This window comes from Bolinopsis microptera, chromosome 12, assembly GCF_026151205.1.
Source record: "Bolinopsis microptera isolate Bmic1 chromosome 12, MBARI_Bmic_1.0, whole genome shotgun sequence".
In the NCBI taxonomy this organism is placed as follows: Eukaryota; Metazoa; Ctenophora; class Tentaculata; order Lobata; family Bolinopsidae; genus Bolinopsis; species Bolinopsis microptera.
The window spans coordinates 13354261-13372846 of NC_087083.1; the positions used below are offsets into that span (position 1 = coordinate 13354261).

Below are 18586 nucleotides of genomic sequence, written 5' to 3' on the forward strand. Positions count from 1 at the left end.
AGCAGTTTTAGTAGGTAATTTGTTCTACTATTGTAGTATTGTAGTTAGTGACGGGACAGGGCCATCCCGGTATTGATACCAATCATTTATAAAATAAAGAGGTTAACATGCTCGGGCATGTTCGTCCCCTGTTATTCGCAACAAATAGCAAAATAACAAGTAAGATTGTGTCATACATCAAATAGTCTGGATTGAACACGTGCCACTGTCACGAAGTAGGAATGATAATTTCAGACTAACATTGCATTCCTGGTATGTATATGAAAGTAGGTTCTCCACTCTCCAGCATGGCTAAACTGCGTCCATGTTTTAAGAAGACCGATTAAACCAGATAAAAAGAAGCGATATGGACCATAATAAAAAACCTAGGGAAATTATTATCAGAAAACAATCAATACAGATCAGCTCATCACCTGGTGTAGTCTAGTACGGTAGTGTAATACAGTAGTCTAGTAGTACGGTTAGAGACTTTTATTGAACATCTGGGTACACTTTGTGAACTGTCAAGTGTCAAACCTTAATTTACAGGTTTCTAAAATTACAAATTTACTGTAGGACTCGTTAATGGAACATACCAAATGTGCAGTAAGGTGTAATGATCAAAGGTACACTGAATCACACAGTATTTACATACAACATGACAGTACTTCCTGAATAATAAACAACTATATTAAAGGTCTTCCAGTAACAACTGTTGGCAGTACTGCAGTAACAATAATTGCAGTATCAACTGATAACAGAGTAGATTACAACTGATAACAGAGTAGATTACAACTGATAACAGAGTAGATTACAACTGATAACAGAGTAGATAACAACTGATAACAGAGTAGATAACAACTGATAACAGAGCAGATAACAACTGATAACAGAGTAGATAACAACTGATAACAGAGTAGATTACAACTGATAACAGAGTAGATAACAACTGATAACAGAGTAGATAACAACTGATAACAGAGTAGATAACAACTGATAACAGAGTAGATAACAACTGATAACAGAGCAGATAACAACTGATAACAGAGTAGATTACAACTGATAACAGAGTAGATTACAACTGATAACAGAGTAGATTACAACTGATAACAGAGTAGATTACAACTGATAACAGAGTAGATTACAACTGATAACAGAGTAGATAACAACTGATAACAGAGTAGATAACAACTGATAACAGAGTAGATAACAACTGATAACAGAGTAGATAACAACTGATAACAGAGTAGATTACAACTGATAACAGAGTAGATAACAACTGATAACAGAGCAGATAACAACTGATAACAGAGTAGATAACAACTGATAACAGAGTAGATAACAACTGATAATAACAGTGTACTGTTTAAGAACTATTGAACACTAACAAAGCAAAAGATGCTTTTCTATTTCTTCTGGTTTGACGTGCTGGACTCATTAGTTGTTATGCATTATGCAATGTGCAGAGCCATAGTCCATACACACACATAATACATTGTACAGTACATTGTATATTGTATTCAACACAATAACTAGTATAGCACTTTACACTGAACATTGTATCTTTTATTCAATAAAAATAACTAGTATAGTACTATACACTGAACATTGTATCTTGTATTCAACACAATAACTAGTATAGCACTATACACTGAACATTGTATCTTGTGTTCAACAAAATAACTGTGAAGTACAGTACTAAACACAATACACGGAATACATCAATGTTCACTGCGCAGTGCACTGTGATAGAAGTAGAACGCAATACAGAAAACTGACTTTCAACATAGAAATAGACATTCTGAGTGCACCTAATATTGGAACCATCTCTAGCCTCTTAAATAACCTGTCAAGTGTCTCATTATATGCCTTTATTGCGCCGTGAGGCGAAGGATTACAGCTCGATATGTACTAACATTACCCATCAAATGCAATTTAGATATTCTGATAAATCATATTTCTTGGCCATACAAGGGCTTATTGGCTGAAAGATTCGGGAGAAAGAACCAGTATATGGAGGTGCCCACTAGACTGTCTGGTGTAGACTGTAGAGACTAGAGAGACTAGAGAGACTAGAGAGACTAGAGAGACTAGACTGCCTGGTGTAGACTAGAGAGACTAGAGAGACTAGAGAGACTAGACTGCCTGGTGTAGACTGTAGAGACTAGAGAGACTAGAGAGACTAGAGAGACTAGAGAGACTAGACTGCCTGGTGTAGACTGTAGATACTAGAGAGACTAGAGAGACTAGAGAGGCTAGAGAGGCTAGAGAGACTAGACTGCCTGGTGTAGACTGTAAAGACTAGAGAAGCTAGAGAGACTAGAGAGACTAGAGAGACTAGAGAGGCTAGAGAGACTAGAGAGGCTAGAGAGACTGGAGAGACTAGAGAGACTAGAGAGACTAGACTGCCTGGTGTAGACTGTAGAGACTAGAGAGGCTAGAGAGACTAGAGAGACTAGAGAGACTAGAGAGGCTTGGTATATAGAGGTTCTCCTGTAACAACAGATATTTGAAGAAATCAAAGTAATACTTGGGCGTCCTCTTTTCTTTGATAAGATCAAAAAAAATCAACAGAAACAATCTCCTAAAGTAACAGAATAATAGTAATAGTATGCAGAATTGTAACTTTAACAAACTGTACGGTGAGTAACTGTACATACTTAGTTGTACCTCTTGTACTAGCAGACGTGTACTCTCTCAATTCTCAATATCCAACGTGTATAGTTGTAATTGGCTAAGTGCGCATGATACATTAAAGATCACACAGTTTCCAGAATATAATGTTGACTATAACAATACAAGCCACGAGGGCTAGGATTTCCTGTGCGAACAATGGGGACGATTATCGGAGTAGAAAAATGTTAAAGGCTACACTGGTACAGTTAATAATAAGGTAGCTTTTTTGAGATAATGACAGAAGAACAATTTAGTAAGTAACAAAAAATGCTCCAAATACATTGCATGTTGGAGAATTATCAGTTGTTTAAGAGACAGCTACAGCTGTAAGCGTATCACTTTTGGATGCTGCCACACAATAATTATACGTAGTAATATAATATATTTTTCAACACGTGACACAAATCAACCAATCAGCAATCAGCATTCACTATTGACCAATCAAACCTTAGAATCACTGGGGGGGGGCTGGCAATATTAAAGTATATTAAAATGTAGGTTTTTCCCCAATTTAGGGCCGGGATATACTTTAATATACTTTAATATATTTTAATATACTTTAATATGGTCAGCCCCCCCCCCCCCCATCACTGTAAAAAATATGCCTCGCCTCCTAACCAGAATCCACATTCATGAGCTAAAATGATGGCGAAAGTCGGCTAAGATTTATTAATCACTAATCAGATGCTAAAATTAAGGAATGTACCTTGATCTCAACTTTGTAATCGGGAAGCAATAAGAACATAACCAAATAGATTTATAAGAGATTGGATATAACAGCACGAAAACGAGGTCAAATCAATGCCTGAACCCTAACAAGACACGCAAATAACTGAAGAGAGAACAGTGACAGGTAGAGAGGTAGTTAAACAAGGTATACGAGGTATGCGAGGTATGTAAGGATGTTTAATGTTTATATAGCAGCTCCATACAATGAGCCGCCTGTATTTTTGATACATATTGAAATGTCTCAAGCGCATTGTTGTCGTTGTTGTTGTTGTTGAACTAAATCGAAAAGTGTATAGGTGGGTGAAGAGAGTTAAATATTGGCAAAAAAGTGATAGCGAAATATGTAAACTCTCATCACAGTTTTGATGTGAAAAAATGCCAAAGAAAGCCGCCGAAGAAGAATCATATCAAGAGAGTCAGGACAATTGAGGTGCGCTTTGAAAAGGAGCTAGTGCTGCTTTATTGATACAATGAAAACATGTGTTGATTGTCGAAGCATCGTGAATTTAAGATGTAATTATTCCTGTAATGGAAAATTGTGCTATTTCAATGGCCAGATTGGCCACACAGAACTACATGCCTAATGTACATTGTACATGATGCCTACTGAGGAGAACTGTTCACATATGCATGATAATGTAGTGGATACAATGAGGTAGACAATAAAATGCTTTTCAGATACATCACAATTTCATCGTACTTTTAAAATGAAATGAGTTGTTTTTACTCACTTTAAATCGTTAAAACTAATTATTTACGTAAAGTAATTCATGTGTACTTACATTTTTGAAGCAGGCAGGAAGTTCCAATGAACAAACAAGACTGAAGATAAGACAGAACAAGACGTATTGATAGCTCACCATCTTGGATCTGAAAGAGATTGGAATGCGTGAAAGATCGAGGCATGATACGAAGCAACTTGTTAAATTACTTGAACACGTTTCCAGCAGCAAATAACGGACGATAGTTTCAGAAACACATACAACGTAGTGTTTTTGAAGTACCAGTTTAAACTGTTTCCTTCCCCAAAATCTAACCTTCACTAAGTTTTTGCCATCCAAAGTTTGAGAGACACCAATTTGAAAAACACCGTCGTTGAGGTTTTTAAAACAGTCGGAAACGTTTGATCGAAACAAAAATTTGGACATACAATGTTATACGTAATTTAGGAGGTCAGGTTATATGCGCGTTGACAAAGCGCTCGATTCAAAGCGGGAAAATTTAAACAATACTATTTGCGACGCGCGCTGATATTATCGAACGAAGATTGAGAAAGTTTGGCCGACCATGGAATGCAGTAAAAGTTAGTAAAACTTTGTTCGAAAAAATTTAAATATTAGATAATTGCATGAGTGAAAATTAGTCAGCAACTTACAATGAAGCCAAAGGGTCTATTATGTTTATACTGACAAATAAATGTACGTGCGCGCGTTTAACGCGCGTCTCTTTCGCGCGAAAAGTAAATCACTTTGCATATAAATTTTATGCTAAAACTGCTAGTTTTTTGGCCATATTAGGACAAAGCCGATACGGAAATTTGGTATGGTTTATTCCTTTCCTAACAGTAATAATACCTTTTCAAGACAGAGCCAAATTAAGGCATTACTTCCAATTGTTCACTTATCTTCTTAACGATATGACTTCAGTTCTTCAATTTAATAAAATGTCGCCGCTTAACTCTGGGACCTCTCAAAATACGAAGAGTTTTCTACTCAGGGAGAATCTAACGTGGAACACGTTAAGATCTCCTGGCGGTTTGACCGAGGGCTAAATCCAAGAATCTGTTATAATTGCCTCATATCGGTGTATAATTGCACCACTTATCATTACGCAACTATCACATGCTCTGCTGCACTTAAGATATGTGCTCTCAGTCCACCAATCAAGAGCAATCATTAACTCGGATTTATGATTTCTGCCAATGAAATGACGACATTCGCAGGGTGTCAAAGATTATCGATTGAACCGATACCAGAATTCAGAATGGGAGTAGAGATACCAAATTAGTCAAGTTTGTTAATTTCAGGCCAGGTTGAGAAACAATTAAACTCATTCTTCAGGGACAATAATAAAAATGTAGCTTTGATCAAAACGAAACCGCTGATCGACTCATATGTGAAACACATACAATAAATTACAATAAATTACCCTTTTAAAATGACTTAGGTAAAAGAGGTCGGAATTCACTTTCACCCATCTTCATCCCAATAATTAATTAGAAAACAGCAGGCACATTTTATTAAAATGCCAAAATATTCAGGTGAAAAACCTTTAAGTACTTGAAATTCTGTCTGTGAAGCAATTCATAAATCTCCTATTAGATATTGAACTAAATGTACGAATACAAACGAAATGACTGTTGATTTACAGATCGAAAATTAAAACCAAAAAAGATTAATTAAGAATAGTACTGTGGGCTATAAGGGGTCGTTCACATATTTCATTATCACTTTATGGCCAACTTTTAACACCCCTCCTCCCCTTCTCCCTCCGTAATCAGTTAAAATTGCGCTTATAGAGTAATCATCTGTAAACCCCCTCCCTCCCCCTCAGTGATTACGTTATATGTGAATGAGATCGATAGCGCTCACTTCTCAAAATCTGTTCAACAATATCATTCTAGCAAAACACATGCCCACTTCTTCCAACCATTTGCAAAATGAAACAATTTCCGTTTTAGCTAAATTTCAGCGGGAAAATGTCGTTAAAAGATAATCATAAGCATTTTGAGATTTATAAACAGATTATCACAAATATAAAAATCAAAAAGCAAGTGTTCACTTTTCAGAAAAAACGCGGGAAAAAAGAACAAAAATACACACTGCACGGCACCAAACGGAGCCATGGACCGCAAAGTTTTCAAGTCAACTGAAATCCAGTGAGCAGATAATAATAACACTCTTCAAATATAATCAAACAGTCACGTGACCTCCATCTTAATATTACACAACAAATCATTCGCAGTCCTTGACTAACATTTCTGAGATGATCATGTGATCAGAATTCTATCGTGTGCTTCTTGAAGGTACCCCTTTCTGTGTTATACCATGATAAAATAAATCTCTCCTTTTTTAAGGAAATCAAAAAAGGAGCCGTTGCCTAGCAACTGTCGCGCGTTTCACCATCACTTTCGTGCTGTTTTATGTCGTGTTTGCTGTCATTTTCATCACGTGACCTGCAAAAGTTTTACAGTTAAATTACTAATTTATTAAATTACTAATTTATTAAATTACTAATTTATTAAATTACTAATTTATTAAATTACTAATTTATTAAATTACTAATAATAAGCTTGCTACATGATTGCAAAAATTCTTTGTAAAAATTAAATACTTATGAGCTCGAAAATAAATGCCTAAAAATAGCATAGTTTAATTATTGGTATAAATCCTCACAAAACCAAATTCCTAAGGTTTCTTCCCGCACAATTTATGTCAGATGTTGGCATGAAGTGCTGTTGGATTGAGCATGACTATGAGCAACTGAGTAACCAATACAAACACAAGGAAAGGTTTTTTATGAGGGTTATATTAACCTGGGAGAGTTAGAGTAAAAAGCTGGACTTTCTGAAACGCTCGGCTGTGTGCTGACTGGGTTTCTTTGTAATGTCACCATATTACCTGCCAGGTTATAGTTTTCTAAATTTATGTTACAAATTATGGTTAATATAAGGCTATAATAGAATGATAGTGTTATTTTTCAGTATAGCTCAACGTTCATGATCAAAAACTACCACTAGCTTATTTCCGATATATAATGAAAATGTTGTGTTAAAGTTATCTAAAACATAACACCATTGCCTTGAAGACAGGCAATAAATTACTGGAGAAGTATAAAACATTAATTAACTAAATCATAGAACACGTCGATGAGGATGTCAGAACAAAAATTAACACTGACAGCATTTTACAGTTATAAACACAAGTCACATCGTGGGGGGGGGGGGTCCAACCCCATTTTTGTCCATTTTCGCCCATGTCCAAAAATGGGGTTGGACCCCCCTTACATTTGGGAATGAGATATACAGTTACAATGTTGGTGTACATCGTGGGGGGTCCAACCCCATTTTTGTCCATTTTTGCCCATGTCCAAAAATGGGGTTGGACCCCCCTTACATTTGGGAATGAGATATACAGTTACAATGTTGGTGCAGAGAGATATTAAGGAGTGTTTAGACAATAGTTATTGACAAGGTGTATATCTCGTGTTTAATGGGTGGTCAGGTTTAGGGCTGATGTAACTATGTAAAGTTACACAAACTGGTAAGTTTTAGCTCATGTTTAATTATGTAAACTTACACAAAACTTACACAAAACAACATTTAAGTATAACATTTAAACATCTTAATATGTAAGATTAAGAATTACCTATATCTATGCTATGAGAAGGACTGAGACTGCCCGGCATGCGGACCATGTGATTTGACATTGCGTGACTCATGGTACCTGAGGTAAAAGTAGGGTTAGTAACTTGTTCTAATTATTTATACTTATTCTAACTAATATTATTATTGTTAGTAACTTATTCTAATTATTTCTACTTATTCTAACTAATATTATTATTGTTAGTAACTTATTCTAATTATTTCTACTTATTCTAACTAATATTATTATTGTTAGTAACTTGTTCTGACAATTAAATAACTTACTATTAACTAACTAAATAAATAACTAATTAAATAACTAGTAAGACTTACCAGGCATGTTTTGAGGTGAGGTCGAGTAGGAAGTGTGAGGTGGGAAGATGGCTCCGAAGTTACCGAGCTGTTGTTGGGAGAGGGGAGGTTGAACCGTGTAACCTTGTGCTGATATGTTGTTATCTGAAATATGGAACGTTATCGTATGCTGTTATCTTATGTTGTTATCTGAAATATGGAACGTTATCTTATGCTGTTATTTTATGTTGTCATCTTATGTTGTTATCTTATGTTGTTATCTTATGTTGTTATATTATGTTGTTATCTTATGTTGTTAAAATATGAGTAATGGTGGATACTGCCTAATGCTTTAGGTCTAGCTATAACTGTAACTATTTCTTTTAAACGGCTATATACCGACCAAGTTTGTATCCTTCAATTCTATTTTTCACACTCACTTGAATCCCCTTTCGTGGTCGCAGGGATGAAGCTCATGTTCATTGGGAATGAACCGTGGGGCATAGGTAATCCTGTAACAATATCACATAAATTGGTTTGATCATAAATTTAGAGTACACGAACCCCACAGAAATCTAATAACAGAGAAGTTAGATATATAACCAATAATAACTCATTGAACTAAAATAATATGTACAAAATATGTATAAAATATGTATAAGATATGTAATAAAAGTTACAATTTATTTATACCAGTAAATGAGTGAGGGGGAGAACCAGAGTTAAGGTTGGGATCGTTTGAGTTGTTGTACATGTGTCTCTCATCTCCACCAGGAACCTGAAGGTCAATGAAAATTAGCAGTCAGTATCTTACTTCCCAAAAACGAGTTTCTTAATAGCCCCTCCTCCCTTCTCCAACGGTTCGGCGCACAATCATCAGTGCTTTATTTGCAGCTGAGAACCTTGATTAACCGGAATTCAAGAAAAACCGGCGCAAGAGAATTCTTTCAACAAGAAACACGGTTTAATGGGTCTAGAACTCAAACTTGAGGTCTCTTTGTGATTTCTGTTAACTTTATTTCAACTTTAAAACACGGTCGATCTCAAATGTTATACTAGAAGTATGTATTAATAATGTCGATAATAGTTTGTTTAACCCTAATTCCCCTTCTTGATTCCCGATATTGTGGTCATTTATCAACTCCAGTCACCCGGCTACGGGGCTACGACAAGGCATGTTTCCGGATTAAAGACTAGCAAGGAATTATGATCACATCTCCACCTCAAGACACGTGACACAGAAAGTCGATACATCACGTGACAGGTACATCACGTGACATGGGCAGGGAGCTCTCAATTAACCGGACAAAAGTTGGTCTGATCAGTCCACAAAAGGGCACCAAATTGACTAACAATCGACCGCGACCAACGCTTAATTAGCCAACCTGATCACCAAGGAGACGGACCAATAGCATCGCAGCAAATTCCCGCACGTGACAGAACGCACCAATGAGAAGGCCGGGATTTTAGGCACGTGACCATGTTCCGATAGCTGGGTGTTTACTCTTGATCCACGGGAGGGTAAAGAGAACAATAGATTAAAATAAATACATCCATATCTGCTCTCGCAAGAATAGGACAAAACACCTCAGCGACCGCTCAAAATAGGAATATTTCCCGACCGGTCAGAAAGTGAAAAAGGCGTGGTAAGGAGAAGTAAACTGAGGAGGATACCCTGATAATAAAGAACCATAACCCTGGCCCTCAGGGAAATATTTGTGGTTTTCTTTGAAAGATTCGCCAATATTTGGGTGTTTTATAGTAGAATAAAGTATGAATCTTTTATAAAATAGGGTTTTTGACAGGGATAGTTTGTTAAATTTGGACTAAGTTGCCTCCGGTGTGGAGCACTAACAGAATAACCAACAATGACTTGGCCGACGAGGAACTCCAAATAGTCCACCCACCTAAGTCGCCTAGGTGGGACAGGACAATTTAAGACGAAACGTTTTCTGATAAGCCTCCCAGCTCCCTAAGCAACGTGTCACAGTTCAACTGAGCAGAGTTTTTACTTAGTAAATATCATCAAACAGTAAGGCTGAAGTGCAGCATACCACATGATATAATAATATTGATAAAACTTTGGTCATATTTACACTTATCACACCAACTCCTCCTCACCTCCCACCCCAAATTAAAGGTTCCCAACATCAGGCTCCATTTAAGGGAGGTATCTCTCCTAACCGCCCTACTAGGGAGCAAGATTCTCATTTATCCTATAAGCAAGTGTTCATAAAACCTTTTAAGCAGTGCCACTTTCCTAAATTCGATGCGATGCAGTATTCTTTATTAAAGGCAAAGTCAGCGAATCTGATTTGCTGGAAAAAGTCACGTGACGTCGAGAGAAAGACTGGATTGGCTGGTCGAATCAATCCATAAAAATAGAGCGCAAATGCTTTTATAGAGCTTTTAGCGGATTCTAAAATCTGGTAGGAGGGTCGAGCTCTAATTGGCTGATCTGAGTCACGTGACAGACAGACATTTAGCGAGAGCCTACCACCACCTCCAACATTGTCTTTACAACATTACCTTATTTGGTATAATCACATATAACCGAACCGAGACGCCCAATCACAAAACTCAAAACACACCACGTGATGGGCCCTCGTGACCTGTACAAGCAAATAGCGGTAGCTCTGTCTTATATGAGAAAGGGAGGTTCGAAATACGGTACCTTACCAGCTTGCAATCAGCCCAAAAGGAGGCCACCTTGCAAACTCGGACTAAAAGTAAACTTATTTGGTAATTCTGGTTGTTGCGATACCAAAAAATGAATAATCACATTAGACAGGGTTTGGGAAGTGATTAAGAGGGAGTTATATTTATGAAGGAGTCACTTCGTTTGTTCTGTTTTGGTTCAGTGTATGCCCCTGAATTTAGGGGGTGCAACCCCTGAAATAATATTGTATTTTCAGTGATTTCAGTTTAAAGTTCCCTGTCAATGACATGTGCTGTTGAATAAGTGGGACTAATGAACACAATATTTAATTCTCATCAGTGCAATTTAGCGCATCAAGTGCAATTTAGCGCTGATCAGGTGGTGTCAAAAGAGTTACAAGTTTTATCTGTGTGTTGACGTGCGACACAGTATTGACACTTTAACCTGTGTTACTATTAGCAGCAACAGTATATTACCAATGTATTGAGCTAACAATTATTATTGTGAATTACAGGAATCTTCAAATGTTGACGAGGCTATCGTTTAACAGTAAGCCTCGTTATAATAACAGCGAAACTCTGAATAATTTACAACTCAAAACAAATTAGCCGGGAAACGATTGGTTCGAACTCCGAATTACATGCCCTATATATGGCAATTTTATGGCGAGACAGAAGTAATCAAAATTTCGATGGTTCGCTTGTATTTTGGGTCAGGATCAGCTTGTCCGGAATTTCTGTAAATTTAAATTTTGACATTTCTCTAAACCTCGGGGGAGGTAAGACTTCTATTTCAGCAAAGTAAAAGAGGCCTCTTTCCCTTAGAATCCCCTATTCCTAAACACAGTAGATGTTGAACGTGCTCTTCCTTTACCTTCAATAACGAGCCACGTTGCACAAAATAAAACTCTGTACATTTAGGATTGACAAAGAAAGTTTTCTAAGGTTTTCACAAGCTGTGCCTGTCCAGTGTCGAACATTCGATTAGGATCGAGGATTCGTCGAGATCAGTTTTCAGGTATTTCTATTTATAAGTAACTTGTCGCGTCCTGTCACGTGACAAACCAAATGGAACCGTCAAGCTCAGCTCGCTTCCTCAATTAGTCAAGTAAGCCGTGTCACGTGTGATTTGTAACATTTAACCGTATAACCAGACACGGGTAGAAAATTTGATACTGTCTGCCCACTAAACTAAACGCATATGACCAGATAGAACTTTAGGTGGTGTGTTCCAGTTTTAGTTATGGAGGTGACCTTGTTAAATGACTGACAATCGAAATGTACTGTGATTTCAACTACGAGAACAAAATACCATGAATATCACGTGTGATACGCTGTGTAGTTAGCAATGGTGGGAATTAGTGAATTCAAGCGGTAAGGATCTGTAAATCAAATCAGGATCTCGTGGTCCGGTGGTCGTGATACTAATAGTGGGTCTATTGTACTATTAGAGGAGGGCATTTTGTACTGCTCAAAACACTTCGTCCTGCTGGGGGAGAATCCGTTCTCTTATTCTTTTGGTAAAGTTCAATGACATACAATACACAGTGGGGGGAGGGGGCCAGGGGGGGCAAAGTCAGTACACAAACATTGGGTCTTATAACATAGCCATGTTTCATGTTTGAGACCTATAACTTTGCAGATGGTATACTGTATTTTGAAAGGCCAAACACAATGCATTAAAATTTGGCTCGATCCAATCATTCAAAATATCTAAAGACTCGAAAATGAACGTTCATTGGGACAAAATTAACATCACTGTTGTTTGATTTGATAAATTTCTCGTATTGGTCATAATAGCAAGTCATACCAGAATTGAAAGAATTAATTCAAACAGTTTTTAAGGGACTGAGGTATAATCCCCAAAGGCCAAACGTATGTGTACTGACTTTGCCCCCCCCCCCCCCCCCCTGTATCCTTGTGCCACCCTGTAGGGCACGCCACCAAACGGGCACAAAAAGAAACCACCCAAACAGAAACTAAGACATTTTATACCGAGACTTGGTTGAAGAATTCTGATCGATTTGCAGGATGTAATTTAACCAAATTAATATATAGGGTATAAGAAGGGTGCCATTTTTGGAGTTTGGGATGTTCCTGGGGCGGAGACCTAGATGGTTTAATGGCATTTAAACACTTAGCAGAGAACATATTGAGAGTATAATGATGAAAGTCACGTGACCAGCTCACCACCAGTGAGAGAGCAACGAATTAGTCACGTGACTGAACTTCACCAACCAGGGCTCGAGCTAACAACCAAAACTGAAGGGATAAACAGGTATAATCCAGGGAGTGTAATCAGATGTTGGAAAGTGGGCGTGTCGTTGTGAAGGAAAGGTAGCTCCAAATCTAAAAGAGAGACTGCTTTTAGGCTCGATTGCTGCCCAAATCTGAGGAAAGGTTGACATGGACAGCCGTATTGACATGATGGCGAGAGGAGTAAGTTTTTAGCTTAACTCAACAGTTGAGATCGCAACCAGACTAAGTTTATAGCTTAATTTAACAGTTAAGATTTGTGTTGTTATGGCAACCAGACTAAGTTTTTATCTTAACATATTATCTTGTTTCGAGTTTTTAATGATTACATTCATCATTGTTGCCATACATCATTCTATGCTGGACAGAGATCATTAAGTGTTATAGAACCCAAAATCTATTACCATCAGTTGAACTGTGCCATACTGTGGTTCTATTCGAAATTGGTTAAACATATATGATATATGCTAAAAGACATACTTATTCGATTTGTTCTGTTCTTAGGGCGAAATTTACTAAAATAGAGTGTGTTTTTTGCAAAACTATCTTGTAAAGATGCTGACAAACTTTCTAGTTAGACCAGCTCTAGCAAAAACTTGAACAAATCATGAAACTCTCGATCAAGTTGAAGAAGAAGATGAAGCTAGGAAGGCAAGAAGAAGTTTATTTTTCACATCCCACCACTCACCAGTGCAGTGTAGAGGGCAATAGAATTAAGATATTCAAAATCTAGCACAAGCCCCCTCCCATAACCTGATAACCTTCCATAACCTCCTATATATATGCAAGCCTCTTGATTTATAACCCCATGTAACCTCCCATAACCTCCTATAACCTCATATAACCTGCTATAACCCCCTGTAACCTGCTACAACCTGCCTTAACCTCCCATAACCTCCTATAACCCCCTGTAACCTCCTATAACCCCCTGTAACGTCCCATAACCTCCTATAACCTCATATAACCTGCTATAACCCCCTGTAACCTGCTATAACCTGCTACAACCTGCCATGCTGTAACCTGCTACAACCTGCCTTAACCTGCTACAACCTCCTACAACTTCGTACCCTACGTAACCTGCTACAACCTGCCTTAACCTGCTGTAACCTCCTATAACCTGCTACAACCTGCCTTAACCTGCCTTAACCTGCTACAACTTCGTACCTTTTCAGGTTCCACTTCATCAGGGTTGACAGGGTACGCAAGTTCCGTCTCCTCGTACCCAGTCTGAGACATCCTCTCATCGGGATTACGGTTGGGAGGGGGAGGATCTGGCGAGTTCAGACAGGTCTGTATCAGTGCTTTTCCCGTCTCTAAAAAATATTATATATTATTATTATATATATTAATATATAATTACTTAATTTATGTTTAGAATAATCCAAATTGTTCAAATAACTGTAGCTGAGTGTAGTTCAGTATTAACAATTCGATGTCCACAATTTTATACCACAAAGGTTTCTTTGTATGGTAGTTCTGATTTTTAGCTCAAAATAACCGCAATTGCCAAATTTATATACATATTGCGAAGCAACATAAGGGCTAGTGTGCTTAGCTTTAAAGATATTCACAAAAAATTGTTTTTTTCGGTTCAGTGCAGCCCAAAATAAAACTGGATTTTGGTTTCTCGAGTTAGAAATACTCGCCATGATCATGTTAAGATGTACGACTTATGAAGCACCATATGGCCTAAAATTCCCCTGAGGTGTTTTTCCGAATATTATTTTACAAATCTTCTCCTCCAGGGTTGGGACTAGCGATACAAATTGCGTACCTAGATAATTAATAAATAAAGTCAAATTTTATACAGCAAACTACCGATAAATATTCATACCAGTTATATTAGGAACAATAAAAGATGCAGAAAAACAGATCATGTGACAGCAACTGTCAGTAGTGCACCTTACTAAGTAAATACAGATATGTAAACAAACCCACAGAAAAAGGAACACTCTAAACAAACAAAGCCGATAAACACGTGATCAAACACGTGACCTCACACAGAACACGTGACCTCACACAGAACACGTGACCTCACACAGAACACGTGACCTTACCTGAAGTGATCATGGGTTGTAGTTTAGGAGTAGCGAAGGTGTACACGTGACCAGTCTCCGAAGCGACTAGCAACATTACTTGTGTTCCAGTTAGGGTGCTTAACTCGTACGCCTGGGGGTACACAAACTGTTAGATTTAGTGTTATGATGCTTATATAAACTATTGTTATGATGCTTATTGTTATGATGCTTGATTCAGTACAACACAAAATAGCACTGGATTTTGGCTAGGAATGCAGTTCCTGGACTTTCCGTAAATTTTAAGATTAGCCATATTAGTTCTCACTTGGTTCCAGCACTACGAATAAAGCTCATAATATGATAAATTTCAGAATTGAACACTCCAAGGTTAACTTTTTCAAAGTAAAGAGATGATGTCTGACTCAGACACATATAATGTGTAAAATGTTTAGACTGACTGTAAAACTGAAACTTACTCTGTACATCTTATACAAGTTATATTGGACATGAAAAACTGCACTAATTTTATATTTACGTCCATACTATTATCCGCTGTCGATCTACTTTTAACGTCACAATATATATATATATATAATTGAAGGACTTGAGAAGTGGATTGAGGACCGTTGTTGAGGTTGTTAAAATAACAAAATTAAGAGACGATTCAAAATATTTTGTAACTATTGCATACTTGAATCTTACAACAAATCCTGGAAGAATATTAGGAATAACTAAGCTACATTTTAGTTTAGTAAAAAGTTTATTAATTTCCGCATTATATGTACGCATTATTACGCATCGGGTTAAGTACTGTGGAGCTGACAGCTAAAAAAGAGGGTATACCATGTAGCTCTGGCAACCTGCCCATGACCTTATAAGGTAGGGAGAATTCTGCAGTAAATGGTAACATTACTTGTATATAGTTCTGGGCTGTAACAGTGCGTTCCGAGTAAATTGTAATTCTAGTTCAGGTAATGCTGTGAGTTGGACTCTATAAATCTTACTAATGCTGTATATTATATTATATATATTAACATAGAGTTGTTGCGTTATATTACACGCGGCCAAGTTTCATGTATCATGCGTACACTTATATTAGTACATGTATACACTGTACAAGTCATGATACAATATCATAGAGATTTGATCATCGTACAAATGTATCAGTTGAGTAGGAAAATTCTGATACTGTGAAATTTATTTTAACTGAAAATCTCACAAGTCATCAGTTTTGATCGGGTGAAATGTCACCAACAAGGAAACCAACTGTTTGGATTATCGTAAGAACAGTAATATAATACATGTAAGGTGTTTGCATGTATGGGTTTACCGAGGATGTTATTTTCAGCTCAGTGAACAGAAAAAGCGGTGATTGTGTGATTTTACTCGAATTCCCACAGATCATTATTAATATACAATTCTGCCACAATTTTGATGTATCTATCGAACAGTAAGAAGCAGTGAAGAGACGCACATTTAACTTTCCAAGCCATTCTAGATATAGTACATTCATAATAGTATATATTTAAATAAATTATGAACTAAATGCTAAATAATTCGTTCTGTCGGTTTCCTATCCGATTTCTATATTTTGAATGAATACCTTGAAAACTTTGTACAGCAGAAATGAAGGGTGAATAGCAAAGTGAACTTCATTACTTTGATTTGAATCTATGTTTAGTATCCATCATGCTAATGCCGAATATATCGATTGCTTGTCATTTTGTTTGCTAAGTTTCATTCTGTCTACCGAATTATCGGAAATAAACAGAAAACAATCTCTCTTGTGGGTACATCTTGGTGCAAAACATCTTGTTTTTCAGGACAAACTTATTAGTAATCCACAAAATATTAGCGGTAAAATCGCCAGTTTGATAACTCTAAGCTGTTAAATTTACATGAGAAACAGGACTTGTTGGCACAGCCCGTTACAGTGTACAATAAGCAAGCTCAAGGGTATCTGGCGCTCATTCTTAAGTGGTACTGAACTAATAAAGTAAGATATTTAGCAAGTAAGAAGTGTGTCGCCCTGAGGGGTAGCGGCAGTGTGAATGGGAGGGGGACAGCCTGCCCAGGGTTAACATGAACAAAGTAATGTCATTGCGGTGTTTAGTAGGGGGTATCATGGCTTTCACGGTAGACAATATGGAAGGAGGCAAATAACTGGTGAACACTAAATAAAAATAATCGACGTTAGGCTCATTGGCTTTTTACTTAGATTACTAAAATTAGTAAGAGGCCAATGTTAAAAACTCACGGTCAGCCTTACCACTTACGAAATCTATGGAACTATACATCAACATAACAACATAACAATGTCACCTAGAATTTTAAACTAATACTCGGAAAAAGGTGTTAGCAAGTTCAAAAGCAATTCTTAGAATGGTATGATCTCTCTCTGGAAATAGTATAATCACGAAATCACGTACTGGCATAAAAAACACCGTAATTCTTTCAATGGGTAGCAGCTATCAGGTCAAGTTTAGAGAGTAACTTTCTCAACGAGTTAATAGAGAAAATTACAACTCAATAGATAAAAAGTAAACGTGTGCAATGTGTAGTGCGGTAACGGACAAGAAGAGCAAGTTCAGAAATATGGCGGGAAAATAATTTTGGAACTAAAATAGCCAAGAATTCATCTAATAAGCAGCTCAAAATAAGCTGTATCAAAGTAACAAACATGCTTCAAAACAGCGCAAAATCTAACCTTTTTCATGATCCCAGTTTTCCTCTTGCTGAAAGTCGTGTACCTCCGAAGTTTGTTCGAGATGAACTCCATCCTGATCCGGACTCTGCCCCGCGTTTTCTTATCCGCTGCCGATTCCCCGGACGGGCTGTTAACTGATCGATGTCTGGCCCGAGAGGCTTGCTGTACGTGATGTTCGGGTCCCAGGTGATGTGGTGGCATTCCAGAGGCAGGGGGAACACCCTGACCTAGAGGAATATTCATAGGTTCCAGATGTTGGCGATGTTGGGGAGGCGGTGGTTGTTGTTGCTGCTGTTGCTGCTGCTGCATCCCATCTGACTGTTCGCGGTAAATGGTCTTGTCCATCTTCTTGTCCTTGTTTGTCTTTGTGCTGCCTTTCCGAGGTGACGTGCAGTGTTTCTTGTTTGGGTAGCCCGTATTACCGCCCGCTCGAACCATTTCCGGACTAGTGCGATCAAATTCCATAGGCTCTGCCATCTGCGGCAAGATCACAAGCTGTTGTCAAAGATACGAATACCAGAAATGGAAGAACGAAACACGTGTTGACCGGGTATGGCAAACAGAAAATTAGATAGCCTTTTATGGTAACACTATATGCTCCTTATATGGCTTAATGGAGGCGCTATACTACCGTCCACTATAGTAGGGTACATAGCAATTCTATTAAATTATTATTCGCATTTCATAAAGATTATTTTTTAGCAGTAAATAATAAAAGGTAATAAAATAAACAAATTTCAGTAAATATAATGATTGAAAAATCATTATTTTGTATAAAAACGAGAACTCAAAATCGTTGCACATACATACGTACCAGCAACATTTTGTACGCACAATTTAGAAGACGCTAAAAGGTAGTCTATACACACCCCATAAGGTAATTAATTGGCTAGGCCGTAACGCATAACG

The 18586-nt window shown here is 37.4% G+C and overlaps 2 protein-coding genes across 2 annotated transcripts in view; one reads left to right on the forward strand and one right to left on the reverse strand.

The window, feature by feature from the left end:
* LOC134823822 (cysteine dioxygenase 1-like) overlaps positions 1-18586 on the forward strand; it is a 34178-nt gene that overhangs the window by 7478 nt on the left and 8114 nt on the right. The gene's annotated exons all lie outside the window — the stretch shown is intronic.
* On the reverse strand, positions 5442-18556 carry LOC134823821 (serum response factor homolog). Its single transcript, XM_063835398.1, has 9 exons — positions 17678-18556; positions 15010-15121; positions 14117-14265; positions 8732-8816; positions 8479-8550; positions 8081-8203; positions 7752-7829; positions 6920-7004; positions 5442-6559 (listed from the first exon to the last, which is right to left on the reverse strand). Exons 1-9 carry the CDS (start codon positions 18152-18154, stop codon positions 6484-6486), a joined length of 1257 nt encoding a protein of 418 aa, XP_063691468.1. The 5' UTR covers positions 18155-18556; the 3' UTR covers positions 5442-6483.

Coding starts and splice junctions, on each gene's coding strand:
- LOC134823821 (XM_063835398.1), bottom strand. CDS start 18,154: ATGGCAGAGCCTATGGAATTTGATCGCACTAGTCCGGAAATGGTTCGA. Junction 14,266..15,009: donor ACAACCCATGATCACTTCAG/GTAAGGTCACGT, acceptor AATATTTTTTAG/AGACGGGAAAAGCACTGATA. Junction 6,560..6,919: donor TTTTACTCTAACTCTCCCAG/GTTAATATAACC, acceptor AAACTTTTGCAG/GTCACGTGATGAAAATGACA.